Raw genomic sequence first — 27,156 nt, forward strand, 5'->3', positions numbered from 1 at the left:
TTGAATAAATGGTGTTGGGTAAACTATATATCCCCATGAAAAAAATGAAGTTGGACCCTAACGTTACACCATATACAAAAATTAACTCAAACTGGATTTTATATATATATATATATATATATATATATACAAACATAGGGGCTAAAACTGTAAAACTCTGAGAAGACAACAAAGAAAACATAGGGAGAAGTTTTCATGATGTTGCATTTGGCAGTGATTTCTTAGATATGACATGAAAGACACAGACAACAAAAAACAGATAAACTGGACTTCATGAAAATTAATAAAAGCTTTTGTTCATTAAAAGACATTACAGCAGAGTGAAGAGGCAGTCCACAGAATCGGAGAAAATATTTTCAAACCATAGATCTGATAAGGGACTAATGTCTAGAGTATATAGAGAGTTCCTAAAACCCAACAGCAATAAGAGTCAGACAGCTTGATTCAAAAATGAGCAAAGAACTTGCACAGAAATTTCTCCAAAGAAGGTATTCAGATGATCAGTAAGCACATGATTCTCAGTGTCACTAATCTTCGGGGAAACGCACAGCAAAATCATAGTGAGATACCACCTCATACCCATTAGGAAAAATACGAAACTAGAAAATAAGTGTTAACAAAGATAGGAGAATTGGAATTTTGTGCACTGTTGGTAGGAGTGTAAACTGGTACAGCTGCTGTGAAAGCAGTCTGATGGTTCCTCACAAAACTAAAAATAGGTTTGTCGTATGATCCCACCAATTCCTCTTCTTGATATATACCCAAAAGAATTGAAAGCAGAGTCTTGAAGAGAGATTTGTATAGCCCATGTTGATGGCAGCATTTTCACAGCTAAAATGTGGAAGCAACCCAAGTGTTCATTGAGAGATGCATGGATAAGCAAACTATGGTATATGTACAGTGGACGAAAGAGTAGCAGTGCACGGGCTTCTGATTGCAGTGGCTCCTCCTGTTGTGGAGAATGGGCTCTCGGGCTTGCAGGCTTCAGCAGTTGCACCACATGGGCTCAGTAGCTGTGGCTCCCAGGCTCTTGAGCACAGGCTCAATAGTTGTGGCCCACGGGCTTAGTTGCTCCATGGTGTGTGGGATCTTTCCAGACCAGGGATCAAACCCATATCTCCTGCATTGGCAGATGGATTTTTTTTTTTTCCTGCCACTGAGCCACCAGAGAAGCCCTATACAATGGGTTTTCTATTCAGCCTGAAAAAGGAATGAAATTCTGACCCATGCAACAACATGGATGAACCTTGTTTGACATTATGCTAAATGAACCATACACATACTGTATGGTTCCACTTCTGTGAAGTACCTACTAGAGTAGTCAGAGTCATAGAGACAGAAGTAGAATGGTGGTTGCCAGGGCCTGGGAGGACAAGGGAGTGGGGTATTAATGTTTAATGGGTACAGAGTTTCAGTTTTGCAAAGTAGAAAGAGTTTTGGGAAAGGATGGTGGTGACGGTTGCACAACAATATAAATGTACTTAATTCCACTGAGGTGGTAGTTTTATGTTGTGTGTCTTTTGCCACAATTTAAAAAAACTCAGAAAAGCCTTTACACGGATGTGCGTAGTATTCCTATTTATAGTAGCAGAATATTAGAAGCAGCCCAGATGTCCATCAACTGGTAAATGAGTAAGTGAATTACAGTGTAGCCATACTATGAAGTAATATTATTTAGTAACTAAAGGAATAAAATATCAATCCTTCCAACTGTGTGGCAGTTTCTCAGTTATGCTCAGCATAAGAGTCAAACAGAAAAGACTAAATACTGTATGATTTTATTCATATGAACCATTAGAAAAAGCAAAGCTATGGGGACTGCAGGCAGATCAGTGGTTGCTGGGAAGGGAATTCAGTGCAAAGTGGCACAAGGAATATTTTTAGAGAAAGGAAACTGGTATCTATCTTGATTGTTACAGTGCTTACATGGCTACATACAGTTTCAAAAATTAACCAAACTGGGGACTTCTCTGGTGGTCCAGTGGCTAAGACTCGGCACTCCCAATGCAGGGAGCCCAGGTTCAATCCCTGGTCAGGGAACAAGGTCCCACATGCCACAACTAAGACCCAGTACAGCCAAACAAACAAATAAATAATAAAAATTAACTGAACTGTATACTTAAAATGAATGAATTTAATTGCATGTAGATAATGCCCTAATTAAAAGTAAAGAGGGGATATTTTTCCTGAGGCAGTCAGATTTTTGTGGTTTTAAAGAAAAGGGCATTTGTAGAAGCTCATAAATGTGACCTTTCTGTTAGCAAGCCTTCTTTTCTACTGAAAGGAGGAAGTTAATGGAGATATTCACCCTGGTAGAGTTTGATTTGTAGTTGCTGCATTGTTAACGATATCTTGTAGCCGAATTCTAAGTTTGACCTAAGAGCTATTGTAACCAGGCCAGCTTATCTTATGCATTCCCCCATATAGACACTAAGAAAGGTTTACTGTTCAGTTGTGACATACCATGTTGTTTCTCTAACATTTTATTTTTTTAATTAATCACCACTTGTTTCATGGATTTAAATGTGCACTTGATATGCATTATAAAGTAGTTCACTTTGTGCATTCTAATTCTGCATGCAAAGTGAGCTCAGACTCATGGGACTTTGTTTTGCTGGGTTTTCATTCTGACTTTTGACCTTTAAAATTAATCTGTAAAGGACTAGCCTATCAATTTGCATATATTGAGAGTGTCTATACACACACACACACAACACTGGGCCATAGAAATGGATAATCAAAAACTTAAAGGCCTTACTGCCTATGTCTGACACACACACACAACACTGGGCCATAGAAATGGATAATCAAAAACTTAAAGGCCTTACTGCCTATGTCTGGCTTTCAGTGTTTAATAAAAACTGTTTTGATCCAGAACCACTTTAGTTAAACTATATGGGGTACAGTCACAGTTTTTATTTTTAGTGGAAAAGTAACAGTTGAGAAAATTTTATATTGGTGTAGATATTTCATACAAATGCATATTTAAACATCTGAACTGTATTAATTTCACACCTGTGTGAGGACTTTCTCAGGCAAAATGTCCAGTAAACACTAACCCTTCCTAGGGAGCAAAGGCTTCTTATTTGAAGGCAGAAACTGTAGATTAAGAACTGCCATGAAATTAAAAGACGCTTGCTCCTTGGAAGAAAAACTACGACCAACCTAGACAGCACATTAAAAAGCATAGACATTACTTTGCCAACAAATGTCCATCTAGTCAAAAGCAGAGACATTACTTTGCCAACAAAGGTCCATCTAGTCAAAGCTTTGGTTTTTCTATTGGTCATGTATGGATATGAAAGTTGGACTGTAAAGAAAGGTGAGTGCCAAAGAATTGATGCTTTTGAACTGTGGTGTTGGAGAGGAGTCTTGAGAGTCCCTTGGACAGCACAGAGATCCAACCAGTCCATCCTAAAGGAAATCAGTCCTGAATATTCATTGGAAGGACTGATGTTGAAGCTGAAACTCCAGTACTTTGGCCACCTGATATGAAGAACTGACTCATTTGAAAAGACCCTGATGCTGGGAAAGATTCAAGGTAGGCAGAGAAGGGGATGACAAACGATGAGATGGTTGGATGGCATCACTGACGTGATGGGCATGAGTTTGAGCAAGCTCTGGGAGTTGGTGATGGATAGGGAAGCCTGGCATGCTGCAGTCCATGGGGTTACAAAGAGCGACTGAGCGACTGAACTGAACTGGAGATCTTCCCTGGTGATCTAGTGGTTAAGAATCCATCTTCCAATGCAGGGGACGCAGGTTCGATCCCTGGGTAGGGATCCCACATACTACAAGGCCACAACCAAGCCCGTGTGCCACAACTACTGAGCCCATGCACTCTAGAGCCTGCTGTTGGCTACTAGAGAGAAGCCCGTACACAGCAACAAAGATCTGGTGAAGCCAAAAAAAAAAAGAAATATGGGGACTTCCCTAGTGGTCCGATGGTTAAGACTCTTCACTTCCAGTGCACAGGGAGTTGCTCTGATCCCTCATTGGGGAACTGATTTTCCCACATGCTGAGGGGTGCTGGAAAAAAAAAAAAAAGAACTAAGAAATGTGCTGTAAATTAATTGGGGAAACTGTTTCTGAAAATGCTTTGTAAAATTAAAAGTCATATAAACACAGGAACCTCCCAGAGGCAAGGTGCTCTCATAGGCTGTGATGCGTAGTAGATTCTTAGAAGTTTGTCCAGAAGAACACTGCAATGTGTTTTGTGGGCCAAGAATACCCCAGTGACCTATGATGAGGATAAAAATAATGTTTCCAGCAAACAACTGCAAAATTATCATTTGCAAATACAGGCTAAAATTAGTGCAGTCAATCCTGATACTCATAGAAAACCTACCTAATGTTGAGGTCTGAAGTTCTGTATAAAAATCCAGAGTATTAACATCACTCCAAAAAGTTGAGGTCCCTCTGCCTGTCCTGCCATCATCCCCCATTTCTTCCTTGGCTTTTTTTCTCTGTAGTTAAGCCTTTTTTGGAATTTCATATTCTTGGAATTATGAAATACCCACTGTTTCATGTGAAGGCTTTATTCACTTAGCAGTGCTCGAGATTCCCCCGTGTTGCTTACATGAGTAATTCCTTATTGTTATGTACTGAATGTTTCATTGTATACCCGTGTCACAGTTTGCTTGTTTGTTCTCCTGTTGATGGACATCTGCATTGGTCCCAGTTTTGTTTATTATAGATGATAAGGATATATGACTTAAAGGCTCCTGGAGACAGACAAGCAGAGTGTTCCAAGAAGCATGGAGGAAAAGGAGCACTGAACAGAGGAGTTAGGGGGCATTCTATGAGGCTAGTGGTATTTGAGCAGGAAGAGTGGGCAGTAGGCTCTTGGTACAAACAGCAATGTCAGAATGGGAAATACAGGGTGTATTGGGGCTGATAAGCCCACTGGTGGACAGCAGACCATGTGGAAAAGTGCATGTCATGGAATTAGTTAAGCTACACAGATGCTTTGCAACTCAACTGCCTTATGGAAGAGAAGGCTCGAAGGACTTCGCTGGTGGTCCAGTGGTTAAGAATCCACCTGCCATTGCAGGGTACATGGGTTCGATCCCTGGTCCAGGAAGATCCCACATGCCACAAGGCAGCAAATCCCGTGAGCCACAACTACTGAAGCGTGTGCAAATAGAGCCCATGCTCTGCAACAAGAGAACCCACTGCAATGAGAATCAGCCCACACACCACCACATAACCCCTGCTCACCGCAACTAGAGAAAACTGACTCACAGCAACAGAGACCCGGCTCAGCCAAAAATAAATAAACAAATAAAATTTTTTTTTTTTAATGATAAGGCTAGAGAAAGCAATGGGGACCCAGATAACAGAGGAACCTGTATGCTGCTCTAAGCAGTTACAATTCAGTTTTGCGGTGGAAGTAGTGGAAGTCTCGGAGCTGGAAATATTTGATCAGATCTCTGCTTTGGAAGACATTTGGTAACATTGGAAGGAAGGGATTTGAAGGGGAAGGGAGACTGGGAGGAGGAGGAAAGGGAGGGACCAACCACTTCAGATCCTGTTTTAAGAATCGAGAGGCAATATTGGGAGGGTGCACGGGCGACAGCGTAGGAAGGAGCTGCTATAAGCAGGACTGGACAGGGTTGGGAGGAGACCCATCGAGATGCTCATCATGTTGATAGAATGTTGGTTAAATGAGGGGATGAACTGAAGGAACAAGGGCCCAGGCATTGAAGAATGAACAGGCATGGATGCTGATTCTGGGGTACCTTAAAGGGACTCCACTGGTAACGAATTTACCTGCAATGCAGAGACCCTGGTTCGATTCCTCGTTGGGAAGATCCCCCAGAGAAGGGGTAGACTACCCACTTCAGTATTCTTGGGCTTCCCTGGTGGCTCAGACAGTAAAGAATCCTCCTGCAGTGTGGGAGACCTGGGTTCAATCCCTGGGTTGGGAAGATCCCCTGGAGAAGGGAAAGGCTACTTACAGCAGTGTTCTTGCCTGGAGAATCCCACGGACAGAGGAGCCTAGCAGGCTACAGTCTCTGGGGTTGTAAAGAGTCAGACACAACCGAGCGACTTTCACTTTCACTTGTATCAAATGAGACGTTTTGTTAATGGGTCAGGGAGCTGCTCCCTTGTATTACTGGGTTGGTGATATATTTATCACTCGTGTGTAAGAACTTACACACCTCAGTCCTAGATTGTGCTGCAGTAGACAGACATCAGAAGATACTCCTTCGGTCAAATTCACTTTTCCTTGTTTTTTTAAAAAGGTTTTTTTTGATCCGGACCTTTTTTTTTTTTAAGTCTTTATTGAATTTGTTACAGTATTGCTTCTGTTTTATGTTTGGGATTTTTGGCCTCCAGGCATGTAGGATCTTAGCTCCTCCAGACCAGGGATCAAACCCACACCCCCTGTGTTGGAAGCGAGGAGTCTTAACCCCTGGACTGCCAGGGAGGTGCCTGCTGCTGCTGCTGCTAAGTCGCTTCAGTCATGTCCGACTCTGTGCGACCCCATAGACGGCAGCCCACCAGGCTCCTCTGTCCATGCGATTTTCTAGGCAAGAGTACTGGAGTGGCTTGCCATTGCCGTCTCCGAGGGAGGTGCCTGCTTTTCCTTATGCATTGAACCTCATGCTTCTCAAGTATCTCCAGTAATTTATTTTGCTTTTATATTGGAAATAATTTCACACTGCCAAAAAGTCCACAAGTCCTGCAAAGAGCGCCCATATACTCTTTATCCAGATGCCTCTGTTGTTAACAGGTGCTGTTTTGGCATCGTGTGCGCATGCTGTCTCTTCCTCCCCTTCCTCTCTCTGTATGCACGCACTGTCGCTGCACTCCCTTTTTCTCTCTGTACCCCACCCCGCAACACACTGTTTTTTCTTAGCCATCCAAGAGGAAGTTAGTGACATCATAATCTTTAATCCCTAAATACTCTAAGGGTATTGATATTCTCTAGTATAACTGTGGTATAGTTATCAACTTCAGTGATTTTACATTGATATAATACAGTAATCTCCCATTCATATTCCAGTTTTATTATTTGATCCAATCTTATCTTTATAGCTTTTTTGCCTCTAGTGTAAGATCTAGTCTGTGATAATGTGTTGCAACTAATTTTCAATGTCTCTTTAGTCTTTTTTATGACAGTGACATTTTTGAAGGACACCAGCCCTTCACCCCACTTTTTTTTCAATAAGGTATTTTTTTCATTTGGGATGGTCTGATGTTTCTTCATGATTACATTCAAGTTATACAGTCCTGACTAGAATACTGCAGAAGTGATGCTGTGCCTTTCTCAGGATATCAATTTCAGGAGAGACACTTTAAGATCATGCAAATATCCTGCGTTTCATCAAAGTATCTCCTTTGATTGAGCGTCTCTTGATATTTTTGCATCATTCATTCTTCACGTGATGGTTACCAATGGATAATTTGCCAATTCCGTCTCTCTCTGCTCTTACCATTTCCTACTCATCATTTAACCAGAATTAAGAGCTCTTCCCTCCTTTCTCTGTCTCTCTGTATTATGTATTGATGCAGACTTATGGGTGCCTGTCTTTTTTCAGTGGTTTAGAATGTATTACTGGCCCTTAAATTACTCTGGTGCTCACATATTTGGTCAGCAGGAGCCCTTTCCACCTAGTTTCTGTGCCCTTGTGACATGCCACCGTCATCTCTTGGGCAGTTTCCTACTTTCTTGTATAGCAAGATACTCTGGGCTCATTTTGTGCTTCATTCACCCTAGCCCTGGAATCAAGTTCTTCTTTGAGGAGCCCTCTTTGTTTTCAGTGGGGTATGGTGTTAGACCTTATAATCTGGACACTACATGTGCTTGTGACCACTGGAATTTTTTTCCTTCTGTGTCCTTTCAGTGGGCAATCCTGGGAAATATGTGCATGGATATACACATATATGTCTCATACAAACGTGCACGCAAACATGCACATGTGTACAAATACTTCCTTTAGAAATACCAAGTTCAGGGACTTCCCTGGTGTCCAGTGACTAAGACTCTGCGCTTCCATTGCAGGGGTCCCAGGTTCGATCCTTGATCAGGGAACTAGATCCCACATGTCACAACTAAGAGTTCACATGCTTAACTAAAGGTCCCGCATGCTACAATGAAAATCGAGATCCTGCGTTGCAAGCAAATAAAAAATGTTTCTTTAAGAAGAAAGAGAAAACGTAATAGAGAATAGCCACTAAAATTTTTTTTTAAAAGATATGCCACGCCCATATGCATATCTCCAGTTTCATTCCATCCCCACAGGGTCCCCCTTGCCTTCTGCCATTCCAGTATTTGCATATCTGTCTTCCAACTACAGCAACACTTTTACTAATTTGCTAAGCATTATCGTGTATCCAGACATTTTCAGAGTCGCTTCACTCATTTAACTACAGAAGCAAACCTACTGAAGGGTTCGGGATTTTTTTTTAAATTCCACCACCCACCCCAATATTCCACCCAAGATTGGGAATACAGGTTCATAAATTGCTTGTTTGCACTTTGCTTTTTTCACTATTTTCACTGGAAATTATGCCAGATCAGTTCTTTGAGATCATCGTTCTTTCTTGTAACTGCTTGGTTACATTGACTGTACATAGCATAGTTTATTCAACCAATTTATAACTAGTTTTTCAACCAATTTCCTATACTTAGACATTCGGATATTTGGCAATAAAATATCCTAATAACATAAAGTAGCAATGAGTAATCATGTACATAAATATTTTTGCATTGTTGGAGGTATATCTTCTGAACTCCTCGAAGTGGGATTGCTGGCTCAAAGAGTAAACAGATACATAGTTTTGTTAAATACTGGCGCATTTGCTTCTGGAAGAGTTGGACCATTTTTCATTCTCACTAGTGGCGTGTGAGTGCCTATTTCTATAGTCTCACCAACAGAGTATTTCATCAAGCATTTGAATATTTTTGCCAATCTAATGGTGGGAAACAATATTTCATTTTGCATCATGAAGGGAATTGAACATCTTTTTGTGTATATAAGGGGTAATTGAACATTTTTTGTGTGTGTTTAAGGGGTGTGTGTGTGGGGGGGGGTCTGTCTGTCTTTGTGTGTAATGAGCTATTAGTCATAGCTTTGCTAATTTTCCTGTAGAATTTTGGTCTTTTCCTTTAATTTTGAGTTTTACTTGTATACGAGGGACAGTAGCCATTTATCTGTGGTACACTTTACAAATATTTTCTCATGGTTTCTCATTTGTCTTCACTGTGCTATGCAATGGACTTTTATTTTTAAGTGATCAGATTTATAAATCTTTTATTACATATGGATTGTGAGTCATAGTGACTCACAATGCCTTTGTCTACACCCAGGTTTTGGAGGAATTCGTCCATGTTTTCCTTTGGTACATGTTTAGGTTCATTTTTCACATTAGATATCTGATCCATTTTAACATTTTTTCTTTTTTATGGGTGAAGAATGGGTCTAGTTTATCTTTTTCCATTTGTCCCACTGTCATTTTTTTGAAAGTTTATTTCTGCCCCAGTAATTTGAATGTGTGTGCTCAGTCACTCAGTTGTATCTGACTCTTTGCAACCCTTTGGACTGTAACCCATCCAGCTCCTCTGTCCATGGAAATTTTCAGGCAGGAATACCGGAATTGGTTGCCATTCCTTCCTCCAGGGAATTTGAATACTACCATTACCAAAAAAATTTTATTTATTTGACTGCCTCGGGTCTTAATTGCGTCATGCAGGATCTTTTGTTACGATATGCGGGCTCTCTAGTTGTGGTACTTGGGCTTAGTGGCCCCTCAGCATGTGGGATCTTAGTTCCTGGACCAGGGATCAAACCTGTGTCCTCTGCATTGCAAGGCACATTCTTAACCACTGGACCACCAGGGAAATCCCTGATTACTGCCTTTATCATCTGCTAGATTTCTGTGTGCAGTTAGGGATATTTCAGGACTTTGTATTTCTTGTAGTTCTTGATGGTTCCATCTGAGTTTTCATTAAACATTTATGTCTCAGAGGCTGTCATGTTCCAGGGTTCACAGCACAGAGGAATATTTAGGCTTCCTACCCCTTTTGAGATGGAGGGATATATCCTTGTTATCTTCCAACTTATGCTTTCTGAATTTTTCAAAATTTCTTGACTCCAACCAAAAATAGTTTTAGTCTTTAAGACAAATTTAAAGGTATTATCAGTTTTCAAACAGCAAACTTTAGCATGAATCTTTAATACCCACTCCCACCCCCGATAGTGCCATTGGTCTTCTCCCTTTTCTTCATGTCCCCTCAATAAAAAATGTTTATGAAAGCTGCAGATAATACAGGTGAAAAGAGGACAGTGGCAGGCCAGCCAGCCATTCTTCAGAGGCCATCTCTTCTGGGCTCTGTTCTGCTTCCTATGACTTTTCAGCACCACCACCTTCTTCTTGTGAGTTAGCAAGTGTAAGGTACAGGGAAGAGGGAAGTGTAGCCTGAGTGCTTTATAGGTAACATTTTTAAAGCAGTGGTGAAGTGAAGTGAAGTCGCTCAGTCGTGTCCGACTCTTTGTGACCCCATGAACTGTAGCCTACCAGGCTCCTCTGTCCATGAGATTCTCCAGGCAAGAATATGGGAGTGGGTTACCATTTCCTTCTCCAGGGGATCTTCCCGACCCAGGGATCGAACCCGGGTCTCCCGCATTGGAGGCAGACGCTTTAACCTCTGAGCCACCAGGGAAGCCAGCAGTGGTGCCCCACCCTTTTTGACGCCAGGGACCAGGTTCATGGAATACAATTTTTCCACTGACCGGAGTGAGTGGTGGTTTCAGGATGATTCTCGTAAGGAGCTTGCAACCTAGATCCCTCGCATGCACAGTTCACAGTGGGGTTCGCTGTCCTATGAGAATCTACTGCCCCCATTGATCCAAAAGGATGTGGAGCTTGGTTGGTAATATGAGTGATGGAAAGCAGCTGTGAATACAGATGAAACTTGACTTGCTTGCCCACCGCTCACCTCCTGCCATGTGGCCCGGTTCATCACCCAGTATAGGTCCATGGTCTGGGGGTTGGGGACCCCTGTTTTAAAGCACTCACTTCCTAGGGAAGGCTGACACAGGGGCATGCTCACATTCTCTCTCGCTATCCACCCTTCTTTCTGGGCTAGAATGGCCTCCCTTAGGCGGAATGACTGGATTCTTTATGCTTTTCATAACATGGGGCTATCGTTTAAAAAAAAAAAAACCTGTAAGACTCATTTAGAGGAGACAGGACTCACATTGGCCATGTGGTCCCTGTTTTTATCAAGTTCTATTTCAGGGAACATATTTTCTTAAGGAAAATCAGGACATGTAATCTGATCTAATTCAACATGTCAAATCCTATAAAGCTTTAAAAATGAAGCCAGGTTTAATGATAATCTTGACAAGTCACTTTTTTGGAATAGAAGAGAATTCTATGAAGGTGGGGTATGGTTGTGTCTTTGCGACTCTATGGCCTGTAGCCTACCAGGCTCCTCTGTCCATGTGATTTCCCAGGCAAGAATACTGGAGTGGGTTGCCATTTCCTACTCCAGGGATCTTCCCAACCCAGGGATCAAATCTGTGTCTCCTGCATTGGCAGGCAGACTCTTGACTGCTGAGCCACCCAGGAAGCCCCAGGGTATGCCCCTTAAGTATATTCAGATGCACAAGTAGTGTGACAGCACACGGACTCAAGAATTCTCCTGTTCTCCTGTGTATCTGTTAGGCAGGCATGTAAGTAACAGTGCTGTTTTGTGATTTAATGTAATCCATACCCCTGCTTTGTTATGATTGCTCTGCTGTCTATTGTATTCTTTTGCTGCTGCTGCTGCTAAGTCACTTCAGTCGTGTCCAACTCTGTGCATCCCCACAGATGGCAGCCCACCAGGCTCCGCCATCCCTGGGATTCTCCAGGCAAGAACACTGGAGTGGGTTGCCATTTCCTTCTCCAATGTGTGAAAGTGAAGTCGCTCAGTTGTGTCTGACTCTTCACGACCCCATGGACTGCAGCCTACCAGGCTCCTCCACCCATGGGATTTTCCAGGCAAGAGTACTGGAGTGGGGTGCCATCGCCTTCTCCGACTCTTCTGTTAGGATTGTTGTTTAGTCGTTCAGTCATGTCTGACTCTTTTCTACCCCATGGACTACAGGGCGCCAGCCCTCCTGTCCTTCACTATCTCCTGGAGTTTGCTCAGATTCATGTCCATTGAGTCAATGATGCAGTCCAACCATCTCATCCTTTATCGCCCTCTTCTCCTGCCCTCAATCTTTCCTGGCATCAGGGACTTTCCCAATGAGTTGGCTGTTCGTAACTATCAAAATAAAGACCAGGGATTTTCATTAAAACTTTTTTCTTTTAAACACTCTTAGATTCATGTCTATCTGTGCACAAGTCTGGTACAGAAGATTCCTCTGAATAGGCTTGCTGTAGGTATACGTTTAGACTTCAGTTCACAGTGAGGTCTTTAACCTGCACCTCCAGGCAGCAGCTGCCTGTATTGTTTGATTGCTAGTTAAGTGTTAATAGAATTAAGCGTGTTAAAATATTTTTATAGGCTTAGTCTTCCAGTTACTCTCAGCACCCTTCATGTTGTTCCTCTATTTGCATTTCAGTCTCACAGCCACCAGCACAGTAGGAAAGAGAAACCTGAGTCCCAGTCGAGCAGAAGCCGGCCTGGAGGCCCGTGTATCAGGGGAGATTTCTGACACTGAGCTTGAGAAGACAGATCCCTGTGCAGAACCCCTCTCAGAGGGAAGGAAAAAGGCCAAGAAACTAAAAAGGATGAAGAAGGACCTTTCTCCGACAGGTTTGTATCGAGTCTCACCAAGGGTCTGGAGCTGACTCCTTTTCAGTGCTCTAGAAACTCTCACTGGTGGGGAGAAATTACATCAGGGCTTCAGTTGATGGCCAAACCCATGTAGCCCAAAACGGGACCAGATGTTTTTTGGATCATTTTCATTTTAATTTGAAGAATCCCTTAACAACCCTGGCTTTGGATAACGTGAGGCTTGGCAGGGGCCTCCTTGTTAAAGATGATCAGCCCATTTTGGTAACCTTCTCTCTCTCCTCCATTGTTTAGAGGTTTTGTGATGTATGTAAGTTGCCTGAGTATTTTAAATGTGTATGTGAGTTTGCAAGGAGCTCTACTCCTACACCTGTTATTTTCAGTAGAATTTTCACTGTTCCTAGCCCAACCCCAGGCAGCCTGAATTTCTCTCATAAGCAGAGTTATGTAGGAAGCAAAGGAAATGGGAAATGAACACATGTTGTGAAACCGCTGTGTGCTAGACAATGCAGTAGGAGCCTTCTCTCTCCTGGTTGAATTTGATTCTCAAAACAGCTCTGAACTTGGAACTCATCCTTGTTTTAGTGATGCAGATGTCTGAGCTCAGAGTGGCAAAGAAATGCGCATGTAGCTAGTAAGAAGCAGAGCAAGGACTTCCCTGGTGGTCCAGTGGTTAAGAATCTGCCTGCCAATGCAGGGGACACAGGTTTGATCTATGGTGTGGGAAGATCCCACATGCCGCAGGGGGCAACTATCCCCCGGAGAAGTCCGGGACAAGAGACACCACCACAATGAGAAGCCCGTACACTGCAATTAGAGAGTAGTCTCCCCCAACCCTGCTGAAGCTAGAGAAAGCCCATACATAGCAGTGAAGACCCAGCGCAGCCAAAAAATTAATTAATTTAAAAAAATTTTTTTAATTAAGTATAAATAATTTTTTAGAAAGGCGCAGAAAAAATAACCAAAAGCAGAAAGAGAAGGTGAGCTGAGTTCCACATCCCTTCCGTCCCCCAGACATGCTTTGGAGGCGCCAGGAGCTCACCCCGCCCTTGGCGCGCAGACCTTCTGCAGGCCCAAGTTCTGGGCAAGGATGGGGCTTGCGGGGCAGCCAGAGCCTGAGAAAGGCCCTGCCTAGGAGATCCGACCAGAACTTGCTCAGCAAGCTGTCACACCGACAGAAAGGATAGCTGCTGCTGACCAAGTGCTTGTGGAGGGCCCAGCGCTGCCCCTCACACTTGACTGAAACACTTGCCTTCAAATCTCTGAGGTAGGCATCATGGTCCATTTTACAATGAAGAAAACGGAAGCCTGAGAGAAGATAGTGTCTTCAGCAAGTGGTGTTGGCCAAGCTGGACAACTGCATGTTAGAAGACTCCCTCACACCATACACAACAGTAAACTCACAATGGCTTAAGTCTTAAGTATAAGACATGGCATCATAAAACTCCTAGAAGAGAACATGGGCAAAACATTATCTGACTTAAGTCTTAGCAATGTTCTCTTCTAAAGGAGATCAATCCTGGATGTTCATTGGAGGGACTGATGCTAAAGCTGAAACTCCAATACTTTGGCCACCTCATGAGACGAGTTGACTCACTGGAAAAGACTCTGATGCTGGGAAAGGTTGGGGGCGGGAGGAGAAGGGGACGACGGAGAATGAGATGGCTGGATGGCATCACCGACTCTGTGGACATGAGTTTGAGTGTACTCCGGGAGTTGGTGATGGACAGGGAGGCCTGGCGTGCTGTGATTCATGGGGTCGCGGAGAGTCGGACACGACTGAGCGACTGAACTGAACTGAACTGAACTGAACTGAATGTTCTCTTAGGTCAGTCTCCCAAGGCAATAGAAACAAAAGCAAAAATAAACAAATGGGGCCTACTCAAACTTACAACCTTTTTACCATCTGAGACACTGGGGAAGCCCTTACACAGCAAAGGAAACTATAAACAAATTGAAAAGACAAAATCTATGGAATGGGAGAAAATGTTGCAAACGATGCAATTGACAGAGGCTTAATTTCCAAAATATCCAGGCAGCTCATGCAAGTCAACAACAGAAAAGCAAACTACCTAATCAACAAATGGGCAAAAGACCTAAGTAGACATTTCTCCAAAGAAGGCATATAGATGAAAAGATGCTAGATATCACTAATTGTTAGAGAAATGCAAATCAAAACTACAGTGAGGTATCACCTCACACTGGTCAGAATGGCCATAGTCAAAAAGTCTACAAATAATAAATGCTGTAGAGGGTGTAGAAAAAAGTTGGTAGGAACGAAAGCTGGAGCCACTATGGAGAACAGCGTGGAGGTTCCTTTAAAAGCCAAAAAGATAATTGCCATATGATCCAGCAATCTCACTCCTGGACATATATCTGGAGAAAACTAATTCTAAAAGATACATGCACCTCAGTGTTCATAACCACACTGTGTACAATAACCAAGACATGGAAGCAGCCTAAATGTCCATTGACAGATGAATGGATAAAGATGTGGTACATATATGCATGGGATATTACTCAGCCATAGAAAAGAATGAAATAATGCCATTTGCAGCAACATGGATGCACCTAGAGATTATCATGCTAAGCCAAATGTCAGAAAGAGAAAGACAAATACAATATGGTATCCCTTCTATGTGGAATCTAAAATACAATACAAATGAACTTATTTACAAAACAAAATCAGACTCACAGACATAGAAAACAAATTGAAGGGGAGGGATAAACTAGGAGCCTGAGATTAGCGGATACAAACTGCTGTATATAAAATAGACGAACAAGGTCCTAGTGTATAGAATGGGGGACTATATTCAATATCCTGTAATAAACCATAATGGAAGAGAATATGAAGAACATCTATATGTATATATATATAACTGAATCACTTTGCTGTAGACCAGAAACTAACGCAACATTGTAAATCAACTATACTTCAATTAAAAAATTTTTGAAGAAAGGAGGGAGGGAGGAAGGAAAAGAAGAAAGGAGGAAAGCGAGACCTGAAGGTTGTGTAACTTGCCCAAGGTCACGGAGCACTTAAGTCAGGCCTGCAAGAAAGTGGGTATTTTTAAGCGCAGTTATGTGTTGTCTCCTTAGGATGAGGGGGTGCCTGAGAGGGAAGTTACTCCTCTCCTGTATCTGACTTCATGACAGTCACCCCCGTTAATTGGAGCCAACAGTCAGGTCAAAGGATGGGAGTGGAGCCCTGGAACTTGATTCATATCCAGGCCAAGAATCCATTGTGTTTCAGTTAATTCCTCTTTTTACATGTGGCTTGATCTGCCTGCAGGGCGTTTTCTGAATCTCATTGATATTAATGAAATCAAAGACAGCAGAAATGTCACAGATGGCTTTTATGCATTCTGGTGAAGCTGCACTTTAACTGAAAACCTAAGTTCTTACTTGAAGTCTGGGCTGTGTGTTTTCACTGTCTCCTTGAATCTGTGAGTCTCCCCTCCTTTCCCTCATATAAGTATTAGAGAGGTTTTTAATCTGTAACGTTGTCTTCACCTCTCATGCCTTGTTGCCCCTGTCCCATTGTCCCTGCTCCACAGATGTTAGATACTAACTGTTAACATGGCTTTCAGAGCTCACCCAGAGCATGACCAGGATTGGGGGCCTTTTCCCTTCTTGTGTAGCTTTCCTTCGCTTCTCTATCTCCTGAATTTTTTTTAATTATCTGTTACTTCTCAGGGACAGGATTTTAGGTTTTTTCCCTTCTGTCTCAGCACAGTCTCAAAGATATTAAAATACCTAATAATAGATTGCATTAATAGATTAGCTCCTTTTATAACTTTCATCATTTTAAGCAAAAACTTTCTGTGAGTTATTTGGGGTTTTGAATTTATAACACCGTCATTTAAATAGTCTCTTTTTCCCTCCCATTGACAGTAAAGCTGTCACTGCCACAAGATATGAGCTTAAAAAGAAAAAAAGATTTTTTTTAGTTCTTTGTCTGTCCTACTAAAGAAGAAAGAAAAACATCTTGACAACTTTTAATTGAATAAGATAACTTAAGAGCAATGAGTTTTCTTCTGGAACACCATTCATTGGGTTAGATCTTCCAACAGCGCAGGCCTGGAAGTTCCCTGGATCCTCTTTAGCTGAATTGTTTTGAGCACATAGTCCTAAAAGTATCTGCAGGATGTAGGTCAAGATAGCAGGTGCTGGGCCCAGCAGGTCAACCAATTTTGATTGCTCGGTTACTTTAAGGAGGTCCTGAAATGAGCAAGAGAAAAATTGATGTTTTCTAACTGTGGTGCTGAGAAGACTCTTGAGAGTCCCTTACACAGCTCAGAAATCAAATCAGTCAATCCTAAAGAAAATCAACCCTGAATATTCATTGGCAGGACTGATGCTGAAGCTGAAGTTCCAATACTTCGTCCACCTTATGTGAAGAGCTGACTCACTGGAAAAGACACTGATGCTGGGAAAGATTGAAGGCAGGAGGAGGAGATGACAGAGGATGAGATGGTTGGATGGCATCATTGACTCAATGGACACGAGTTTGAGCAAACTCCAAGAGATAGTGAAGGACAGGGAAGCATGGCATGCTGTAGTCCATGGGGTCACAAAGAGTCGAATGTGCCTGAGCAACTGAACGACAACAAAGTTCAGACTCTGAAGGGTCTGTGTTAAACTCCCAAAGCTTCAGAGTGTCCCGGGAGCCCAGAGGTAGAACTAGATTAGAGTGTTTGGTGCAGTGTGGCTCCATTTTTCCTGAAGAGAAGGGTTCTAAGGCATCAAGCTGAGCAGTCCTACTGGGGACAGTATCTTTTTTTTTTTTCTTTTATCTATAAAGTGTTTCATCACTAAATTTAATGATAAATTCCAGAGAACACACTATTATCACTAGTTTTCTTTATAACAAGATCAAATGTTGTGGTGGTATATTTGAGTAATTATTATTTAAAATACATCCTTCTCACTATAAGTTAACCTTCTATGCAGGGATTTTGTCCTTATACGAATTAGATACTCAATAACTATGTCTTCAATAGATTGAATACATGAAAGCATGCAATGTGATAACAGTATTTGCATGCTGCTACTGCTGCTAAGTCACTTCAGTCGTGTCCAACTCTGCGTGACCCCATAGACGGAAGCCCACCAGGTTCCCCCGTCCCTGGGATTCTCCAGGCAAGAACACTGGAGTGGGTTGCCATTTCCTTCTCCAATGTGTGAAAGTGAAAAGTGAAAGTGAAGTCGCTCAGCCACGTCAGACTTGTAGCGACCCCATGGACTGCAACCCACCAGGCTCCCCCGTCCATGGGATTTTCTAGGCAAGAGTACTGGAGTGGCTTGCCATTGCCTTCTCCGATGAAATTCTCAGCCAGGAATAACTCTGTCAGTGCTTTTGCATGCGTGCGTACTCAGTCGCTTCAGTCATGTCCGACCCTTTGTGACCCCATGGACTGTAGCCTGCCAGGCTCCTCCGTCCATGGGGTTCTCCAGGTGAGAGAACACTGGAGTGGGCTGCCATGCCCTCCTCCCAGGGACCTTCCCGACCCAGGGATGGAACCCGCGCCTCGTGCGTCTCTTGCATTGCAGGTGGGTTCTTTCATCCACTGAGCCACCTGGGGAGCCGCTGATGCTTTTTTCTTGGTCCTGCTGCTGCTAAGTCACTTCAGTTGTGTCCGACTCTGTGTGACCCCATAGACGGAAGCCCACCAGGCTCCCCCGTCCCTGGGATTCTCCAGGCAAGAACACTGGAGTGGGTTGCCATTTCCTTCTCCATTTCTTGGTCCTAGTCCGCATCTTTTGCTCTTACTATCTAATTGTCCGCTTCTGTGTGGACACTCAAATCCATGACGGCCAAGGTTTTTCTGATATAAATATGTACAGGATACTCCAAATCTTTTTGTACTGAAGTCCCCAAATTCAGTGGGGACGGTACCTTGACAGGTGCTCCCATGACTCACTGGGGTGCACTGGGTGCCCGGAGCACTGCCAGTGAAGGTGTGGGGAACGTAGAAGACAGCCTTCCACCAGGAGGAAGTGTTCTGTTTTCCAAGGGGAAAGTAGCAAAAAGTAGGACCATAGGATATTACGTGGGCTTCCCTGGTGACTCAGATGGTAAAGAATCCACCAGCAATGCGGGAGACCCCAGTTTGATCCCTGGGTTGGGAAGATCCCCTGGAGAAGGGAATGGCTACCTACTCCAGTATTCTTGCCTGGAGAATTCCATGGACAGAGGAGCCTGGTGGGCTACAGTCCACGGGGGTCTCAAAGAGTCAGACACGACTGAGCAACTATCACTTTCACTTTTTTTCACAGGATATCATGTACCGTAGCAATTTCTGGCCAACTAATGCTCAAGAAATCCCCCGCAAAACAGTGTCATTTTTCTTAGTTATATATCTTAATATCAAGGATACACTGAGAGTTAACTACTGGATGCCTTCCCACAGAACAAAAGGACTTAAGTTGCAGAAGAAATGACCATTTAATAGTACGTACCAGACATTGTGTTAGGAATGTCCTTTATGATCTAGTCGTTACAATAACTGAGTAAAGTGTAGATGTCATTATCTCTAATTTATAGAGGAAAAAGACTCAAAGAATCACAGATATGCAAAGTCAAATACAGCTGGTGTTGAGGGTGGCGGGGAGGGCTGTCTGAGCCAGGGCAAAGGCATCAAACCTCTCTGCAGTATGTGAAGTGTCTCTGAACTTCAGAGGTGCAAAGGGTTCTTCCCAAAGGTGAATGTTTCTGGCAGCCGTTCTAGATCAGAAACAACTACCCACCCAGACTTTCTTGTGATGAAGTCATGTGATAAAAATCCAAGATACTCTTCCCTTTCGGAGCTTTTTATCTGCATGTCATGTGACTTAGTAATTGTTTTTCTCCTGAATGTAGTTGTTTCTGTCCTATTTTCAGGAAGCAAATGTATACTGTCAATCCTCCCCCTTTTATACTTATTGGAGTTAATGGAGATTAATAATGCTGTCTGCTCTCCTCTGGGGCATTCAAGGCGTATTCTCCATCGGTTCATAAAGGAAACAGCTCTGTGTGCTGTATGTGCTGGAGTCAGCTGTCTCTAAGAAGTGTTTCCCAGACAGTGTTTGATGGGTGGGTGTCCACAGCACCCTTGCTCTTGCTGAGGAAGTGAGTTCATATTCCAGTGGCCTGATGCTGGTCGGATTAGCCAGTCTCAAAATACAGATGGCCTGACCAATAGCCGAGGTTCCATGTCTAACACTCATAGCGTTCACAGAGCAGGGCTGAGAGCTGTGGCTGTTCCTGGTGACTTGTCATGTAGTAGCGATATCGTTCCAAGTCTCTTTTCCCCCTTACGTTTAAAACATAACACATTAGAGCTTTCCATGTTTGCCAAGAACCAAGAGTTTTATTGGAGTCTTGACTAATCTGCTGATTTTTTTCCAGTTTCAGCCCTTAGGGTTCAGTGTAAAAATGGAAACTCTACTTGGAACAGCAGTCTCCTTTTGCTGTTAGAGGTCTCCTGAAGTCAGAAATGTGGTCTGCAGTTGGTGCTGTTGTTTACCTGAGTGGCCAGCCTAGGGATGTCCAGCGGCCTCCCCAGGAGCTTTCTAATTACTCAGTTCAGATATGGATTTCAGCTCACTGAGGGGGATGCTGCACTGCAGGGCAGTGTGCTCCCTGAGTGCCCTTCTTCTTCCTTCAGGCATCCCTCGGGGACTCCCCACATGCCATCCAGGGGAGCCCTGCCTACTTAGTGTGGAAACCACCCCATGACCAGGCCCTTTGGAGTATTTCTTAGTTAAAAACTCCCATCTGGCACCGCAGAGGATCTTATTGTGTAAAGAGTTCCACTCTGTAGGAACGATTTGATGGCAGATTTCTGATGTGCTGTGTACCTTTTCAGATTCACATGAGGGAAGAGTTGCCTTAGCTCAGAGTTTCTCCCTCTCAGCTCTAATTAGTGAAGTAAAGTGAATGTAAAGTCATGTCCGACTCTTTGAGACCCCCATGGACTGTAGCCAGCCAGGATTCTCTGTCGATGGGATTCTCCAGGCAAGAATACTGAGTGGGTTGCCATTCCCTTCTCCGGGATATCTTCCTGACCCACGGACCGAACCTGGGTCTCCTGCATTGCAGGTGGATTCATGACTGTCTGAGCCACCAGGGAAGCCCTCAACTCTTAAGTCAGTGAAAGGCAAATCAGCAGAAACAGTCACCTTTTGTTTCCACTTTTTACTTTCTTTTGTTGTTTTGTTAATAAAAATAATGGGCTCACTATGAAAATCAGTAAAATGAAGGAAAAGAGAAGAATGTAAAATCCCGCAGTTATTTGGTACTCGGTTAACAAGTATTTCTACCTATCGTTTTTATGCATAGTTGGATCATACTCAATTATGCCATTTAGTATCTTGTCTTCCCCCATCTTAAAAACTCTTGGTCAAATAATTTTAATTATCAGCATAATATTTTATATTAAAATTTGGTGTTTTTTTTTAAACAACATTCCTCTTTTGCAGGGTCAGCTTTATTAAGATTCAGTTTACATACAGTGAAAGTCATTACTTTGAGGTGTACAGGCTGACAAGTTTTGACAAATGTGTACAGTCATATAAGCATCACTGTGCTCAAGAAATAAGACAGTTATTCCAGAAGATTGCCTCGTGCCCCTTTGCAGTCAGCCCCTCCCCGTCCCTAGATCCTGGCAGCCACCGATCTGCTTTCTGTCACTGTAATTTTGCCTTTTCCAAGGGTCATTTAAATGGAACCACTCAGTAAGTAACCGCTTGGGTCTTGCCCTTAGCGTAAGGCCTCTGACGCTTGTCTGTGTTGTTGCCCACATCACTGGTTCATTCCTTTCTTCTCTGGATTGACAGTCCACTTTTCAGACATATCTATTCGTTTATCCATTTTGCCTTTCGGCATTCAGGTTGTTAGCAGCTCAGAGTCTAGCAGATATAAACATTCTGTGTAAGTTTTTATGTGAACTAAGTGTTCATTTCTTTGGAATACACACCTAAGGGTGGAATTACTGTGTCGTGTGGTAAGTGTGTGTTTAACTGTATAAGAACCTGGCACGCTGTCCTCCAGGGTGGCTGCAGCACTCCGCATCCCCGCCGGGGTTCAGGGCTCTCTGCAGTCATCAGCGCTGGTGGTGTCCTTTGTAGCCTTTCCAGTGACGTGGACTGGCATCTCCTTACGGCTTTGGTTTGAATTTCCCTAATGACTGACAATGTTAAATATCTTTTTATGTGATTATTTGTCCATTGAAATATCTTCTTTGGTGAAAGGAGTGTTTAAATCTTTTCCTGTTTTTTCATTGGGTTGGTTGGTTGTTTTTTCTTATTGAATTTTGAGAGTTCTTATGGATTCAGGATACAAGTCCTGTTGAGTGTTTTTCAAATTCTTCTGGACGGTGCTTTTCATTCTCTTAACAGTGCCTTTCAGTAGTAGATGTTTTTCATTTTAATGGAGTCCAGTTTATCATTTTTTCCCCTTGAATTATGCCTTTGGTGTCATATGTGAGAAAGCTTTGCTTTGCTCAAGATTGCAGAGTTCTCCTATGTTTTCTTCTAGAAGTTTTCCAGTTTCAGGTTTTACATTTAGATGTACCATCCATTTTGTATATGATGCAAGGAACAGTCCATCATAGCAGGAGACAGATGTCCTGAAGTTTCTGTTGAAAAAGAAAAGTTGTTCCTGAGTAATTCTTTGCATTCTAGTTGCCACACAGGGCTGTGAAAAGCGAGTTCCCTGGAAAACTGACCACAGCTTCTTATCCATTAGCTTTGAGATGGATGCTTCAACAGTCTACAGCTCTCCCTTTCTGGAAGGTGCCAGAACGCGCACCAGCACTAACCTTCAGCCCCCCTCTGGTCTCGGTCTCCTTTAGTTGGTTCACAAGATTCTGGTCGCTCTATGCGCACCATCCTTTCTCAGCAGCTGCACACTGTAGGCAGCTCTCTCTGACTGCAGGCTGTTGGCTTCCCCAGGCAGTAACCACATGCGGTGTTGGGCCACCTTCTCCACAAGGGGAAGGGGCTAGCAAGCATTCGGAACTGGCTCTATGCCAGGAACATAGCTGAATCATGGAAGTCCTCTGAGGCCCACAGTAGCATTACGTGTACCTTACAGATACGGCGGAGAGAGTTGCTCGAGTCTTCCAGCTACTGAGACAGTCCCACCACACTTGCCTCCCTTCCCAGTTTCTGCTTATTCTGTTGTTTCTCACTTGCTCTTCGCAGTCACTCCTGTGTGGTTTCTTTTTGTTTATTTGTTTTTGGCCACATCCGGTCTTGATTGTGGCACGCAGGATCTTCCTTGTGGTGCAGGCTCAGTAGTTGCAGAGCTTAGGCTTAGTTGGAATCAAACCTGTGTTCCCTGCATTGCAAGGTGGATTCTTAACCACCAGGCCACCAGGGCAGTCCTACTTCTGTGTGTGGGAAGACATGCCACCAGACTCACATATTCTCCCATCCAGGTAAGGGCAGGTGCTATGGTAAGGATGACAGTACAGTTGCTTTTAGCCATTTATCTTTTTCCCTCTCAGTTTTATTTCAGCACACTGCCCCCCAACATTTGGCCTTGTGGCTTTTACCTTTAGAGTATCTGATTGGCTGCTGTACTATTTCTTTGATATGTGAATTACAGAAGCGCCCTTACTGAGGTTGGTTTTCCTCCCTGTCATTAAGTACTATGTGACTGGGTGGCTGAGAAGGGGGTCGGGCGAGTTTAATCTTATCCTGGGCCGTCTGCAGAATGTAGTTGTCCCCTGGAGGGACTGTTTGTGTTTTACTTTGTTTCTCAATAAGCTTTATTCCTTTTCTTTTCAAGTTTTATGTATTTATTTATTTTTGGCTACACTGGGTCTTCATTGCTGTGCGAGGGCTTTCTTTAGTTGCAGCAAGCGGGGGGCTACCCTCTAGTTGCAGTGCGAGGACTCCTCACTGCAGTGGCTTCTTGTCGTGCGGAGCACAGGCTCTAGGGCACGCGGGCTCAGTAGTTGCAGCTCATGGGCTTAGTTGCCCCACAGCATATGGAATCTTCCTGGACCATGGATCAAACCCACGTCCCCTGCATTGGCAGGCAGATTCTTAACCACTGGCCCACCAGGGAAGTCCCACCGTTATTCCTTTTCTAACTGGATCATGGGACTCGGTCACGGGGACCATCTACTTGCTTACCTTCAATTCTCTGGAGCAGTCCTGGGACACACGTGTTCCATGCAACCATGAGGCTCCTGACAGAACACTTCAGATGACGTCCCCTCTCATTCTTCTCATCCTGTCTTTCTGGGTTTTATCTCAGTAAAGGAGGGGAGGAGCGGGTTCTCACGCCAGCAGAAATCCCCGTGTTATTTCACGTATTTGGACCTAGTTACCTTTAGGCCTTCCTGTCCCGGGCAGTAAGTAATCACCCTCAGCTGAACAAGTGCCCCTCTGTTTTTGAAAGTTACTCTCCGCTTCAGGCATCGTCACGGACCTCTCCCCTTTTTCAGTCCTGGACTGTTAGCTGGGGCTGCTTTGCCTGTTTCCCTGCCAGCCCTACCTTAGGACTTAAATAATGCATGATATCCCGGGTATGGGAGTGCTAGCTGGCCACATTTTCCATCATGAACGTGCTGTTTCCTGACTTAGCTCCCATGTACTTGGCTGTGGACATCAGTGGTCCAAGCAGCGACCCAATGGTGCTGCTGCTGTTGCAGAAAGTTTCTGAATGAAGAAGGGCTTGTAACTTTGGGGTGAAACTGTTTGTAACAGAAGAGGCTCCTTTAGTCCCCGAAGAGCGTAACCAGTGTTGCTGAAATAGGAAAGAGCTACAAGCTGCTTTTACAGATCTCTTTTGGGATGTCTGAACCCCCACTGGTCAGCTTCCCTCTAGCCACTGTCTAGCCACCAGCCCCTGAGACTTCTCGTCTGGTTAACTGCTGGTTAACCAGTCACTGCTGCTGCTGCTAAGTCACTTCAGTCGTGTCTGACTCTGTGTGACCCCATAGACGGCAGCCCACCAGGCTCCCTCATCCCTGGGATTCTCCAGGCAAGAACACTGGAGTGGGTTGCCATTTCCTTCTCCAGTGTGTGAAAGTGAAGTCGCTCAGTCTTGTCCGACTAGTAGCGACCCTATGGACTGTAGCCCACCAGGCTCCTCTGTCCATGGGATTTTCTAGGCAACAGTACTGGAGTGGCTTGCCATTAATGCCTTCTCCGAACAGTCACTGCAGCACAGAGAAACTCATCCTCCCAGGACTTTCACAGGGATCTCGGTTCTGGAGGGATCTGGACCCCCATCTCAGCCTCTTGCTATAAAATGGGCATATTAGTGCCACTAAACCGGGCTTTTATGAAGATTAAATGAACTAAGTGCCCGGCATGCTATCTAGCAAAGAATATGGGGGTGTGTGCTCACTGGAGGATGCTTAACTCCTGTGAAGTCAGTACAGACGCCCAGGCAGGAGGCACTCCCTGGATCCTGCGGTGATGATTCTGCAGTGTGGCCTTCATATGCTGGGCACCGCTTTCCAGCGACAAGGCCATCCCAGTCCTGGCCCTGGTCAACGCTGTCCAGGCAGCTCCCCTTATTCACCTTCTTTTGTCCTCTCCCACCAGGAAGCATCTCGGACAGCTCAGCCAAGCTCTTCGAAGTCCCTGACACATGGTAACCAAGACTGGAGTGGAACAACCCCGCTGGTGCTGTTGCCGAGAAGGAAAGAAGCAGCTGGCATGTTTGGAAGCCATACCGCGTTTCACTGAATCCACTGTGGTGTGGGAGGAGCCTGAAACCAAGTGTGTCTCCTGAAAAAAAACGCAGTTTTTATTTTCAAGGCCGTGTTCTTTCCTCCTCAGCCTCACCTGCGTGCTGGCACTCAGTGTGCTGTCGACTGTCGTGCATACATGATTCACCAGGTCATTAAGGTCATTACTTGTTGCTCGTGTGAAACCCTCCAGTCACAGATCTGCGTGTGTGAATCCACCCAAAGGGGAAGGCCAACCATGAGACCCGCAGAAAGCCAGCGCTCTTGTGTGCTGTGACCATGAATTTGGGGTTGAACCTCTCGAGAGGTTCACACCCAGGCCTGGGGGCAGCCCCGTGGTGTGGTACAGCCTCCCATGAAGAATTCAGTTGTGTCTGCCTGCTTTTCATCATTGCTGCCTGAAACCACGAAGCTCCCAAGCTTGTTTTCCTGGTAGGAAGATGTCTACCACCGTCAACACATGCCTTGACCTTTGGGGCATATTTATTTAGAGGTGTTTTGTTTTTCTCCCCTCCTAAGATGTGAGTTTCTCATGGTGGGGTGTACGAGTGAAAAGTTAATTTCTGTTTTCCCAGGTAGCGCTGCGTTCCGTATCTTAGCCAGTGTCTTGTCTGTTTGTCTGGTGGTGTCTGGGGGTGAGGTGGCAAGTGTGTGTACGTGTGCATGTGTGTGAAATCATAACAAATCAACACCATGTACCAGCCCTTTCTCTGTCAAACGAGATCACAGCAGCGACAGAATCCCATGGATCTGCTTCCTACAGATCATTGTTAGATATTTAACATTTTTGTATCATGGAAATAAAAAAAATGAAAAATGTATTTCCGAAAGATGAAAATTAAAGAGATTTTCTTAGGATTCTGGGCTTTTTCTTTTCTCTTCTTTCGTAAGTGAATGACATACTTAATCTCTACATAGATGTATTTCTCTTTAAAGATCACTCCAGAAAAAGCTCTGCAAAGTCAGTAAGCCTGGTGCTTTTTTTTCTTCTTTTTTCTCTCTCTCTTAACCTCTAACCCCTTACACCTGCCTTGATGAGTCAGGCGCCTGGTGCTGGAGGAGAGCTGATGGTCAGCAGTGTCAGAGGGTTGCATCTTCATGGTGGGAAGGTTCTGAGCAGAATTCAAGGTCTTGAGGGAATTCAGATTTGTAAGATGCTTTCCCCAGTTAAGGGCCTCTTGACATTTCCCAGTTCCCCGAGAGTTGGATAGCCCCCAAGTTGCAAACCCAGGCTCCCCTGCTCCTCGACGCTGTCACTGTGCACAGTCCAGTGGGGGAGTGTGATGGGAGGGCGAAGCCAGACAAAGGAGCATCTGCAGGAGGATTTGGAGGTTCCGATGGGCCCCGCTGAGTCATTAAAACCCACAGGTAGAAACATGTGCACCAGACACTTCTTTCAACAGCATGAACAACAGGGCAGCCCAGTGCAAGGTGGTGGCTGGTGTGCTTACGGAATGTACTTCTTGTCTGATGGGCATGCCTAGCGTGGAAACGTAGAGCGCGGGGTGGCTTAATGACCTTTACACCGTGCAAGGCCTCGGAGAGAGAGACGGAGGACTGTTGTTCTCAGGTATGAGATTCTTCATCGTCACCTGAAGCCCAGTTTTTCCTGTTCAAAAAGTGTCACAGACACACAGCTTATGTGTGGGGAGGTGCTCTCTAGAAAGGGCTTCTGCCCTAGAGCCTCATGGGATATGCTTGCATCCACGCTGTGTGTTCCCG

General features: G+C 44.1%; 1 protein-coding gene across 2 annotated transcripts in view; it reads left to right on the plus strand.

Moving 5' to 3' along the window:
• The window catches only part of PARN (poly(A)-specific ribonuclease), a 183,548-nt gene extending 157,244 nt beyond the window's left edge, over positions 1-26,304 (plus strand). The window contains exons 23-24 of one of the 2 annotated variants that reach the window (XM_055409530.2): positions 12,567-12,760; positions 25,289-26,304. In XM_055409530.2, the coding sequence (XP_055265505.1) occupies positions 12,567-12,760; positions 25,289-25,341 (247 nt within the window). In that variant the 3' untranslated portion in view covers positions 25,342-26,304. The remainder of the gene's footprint in view (positions 1-12,566; positions 12,761-25,288) is intronic. The other variant, XM_055409531.2, reaches the window with a different exon arrangement.
• Positions 26,305-27,156: the final 852 nt, after the last annotated feature.

This window comes from Moschus berezovskii, chromosome 27, assembly GCF_049115385.1.
Source record: "Moschus berezovskii isolate FMDL1 chromosome 27, NW_MosBer_1.0, whole genome shotgun sequence".
Classification (NCBI taxonomy): domain Eukaryota; kingdom Metazoa; phylum Chordata; class Mammalia; order Artiodactyla; family Moschidae; genus Moschus; species Moschus berezovskii.